Source organism: Penaeus monodon, chromosome 27 (genome assembly GCF_015228065.2).
Source record: "Penaeus monodon isolate SGIC_2016 chromosome 27, NSTDA_Pmon_1, whole genome shotgun sequence".
NCBI lineage: Eukaryota > Metazoa > Arthropoda > Malacostraca > Decapoda > Penaeidae > Penaeus > Penaeus monodon.
Genome location: NC_051412.1, coordinates 7,497,900 through 7,498,172, shown reverse-complemented (window position 1 = coordinate 7,498,172; position 273 = coordinate 7,497,900). Strand labels below are relative to the sequence as shown.

At 56.8% G+C, this 273-nt stretch overlaps 1 protein-coding gene across 1 annotated transcript in view; it reads right to left on the bottom strand.

Moving 5' to 3' along the window:
- LOC119590556 (tripartite motif-containing protein 55-like) overlaps window positions 1–273 on the bottom strand; it is a gene marked incomplete at its 3' end in the record, with an annotated part of 10,280 nt that overhangs the window by 7,793 nt on the left and 2,214 nt on the right. Inside the window, 1 exon segment of the mRNA XM_037939219.1 lies at window positions 74–223. Within this exon segment, the coding sequence (XP_037795147.1) occupies window positions 74–223 (150 nt within the window).

Below are 273 nucleotides of genomic sequence, written 5' to 3'. Positions count from 1 at the left end.
TTCTAGCATGACGATGCAAAACAGCCCAGCAAAATCTCAACGCACGAGCGACGCCTTCTGAAAAATCACTTACTTCCCATAGCTTCTTGAAGTGATCCTCCAGTTTCAGGACATCGTGATCGGGGCGCGGGTGGCTCTCGAAGAGGCACTCCCCACACGTGGCACTCTCGCAGCTCGAGCACCAGAAGGCCAAGCGGGAGCCATGGTCGGGGCACCTCTCCTCCTGGAGGGGGGGGGGGGTTAAGGTGAGATGAACGTTTGTTGTGCTTATGG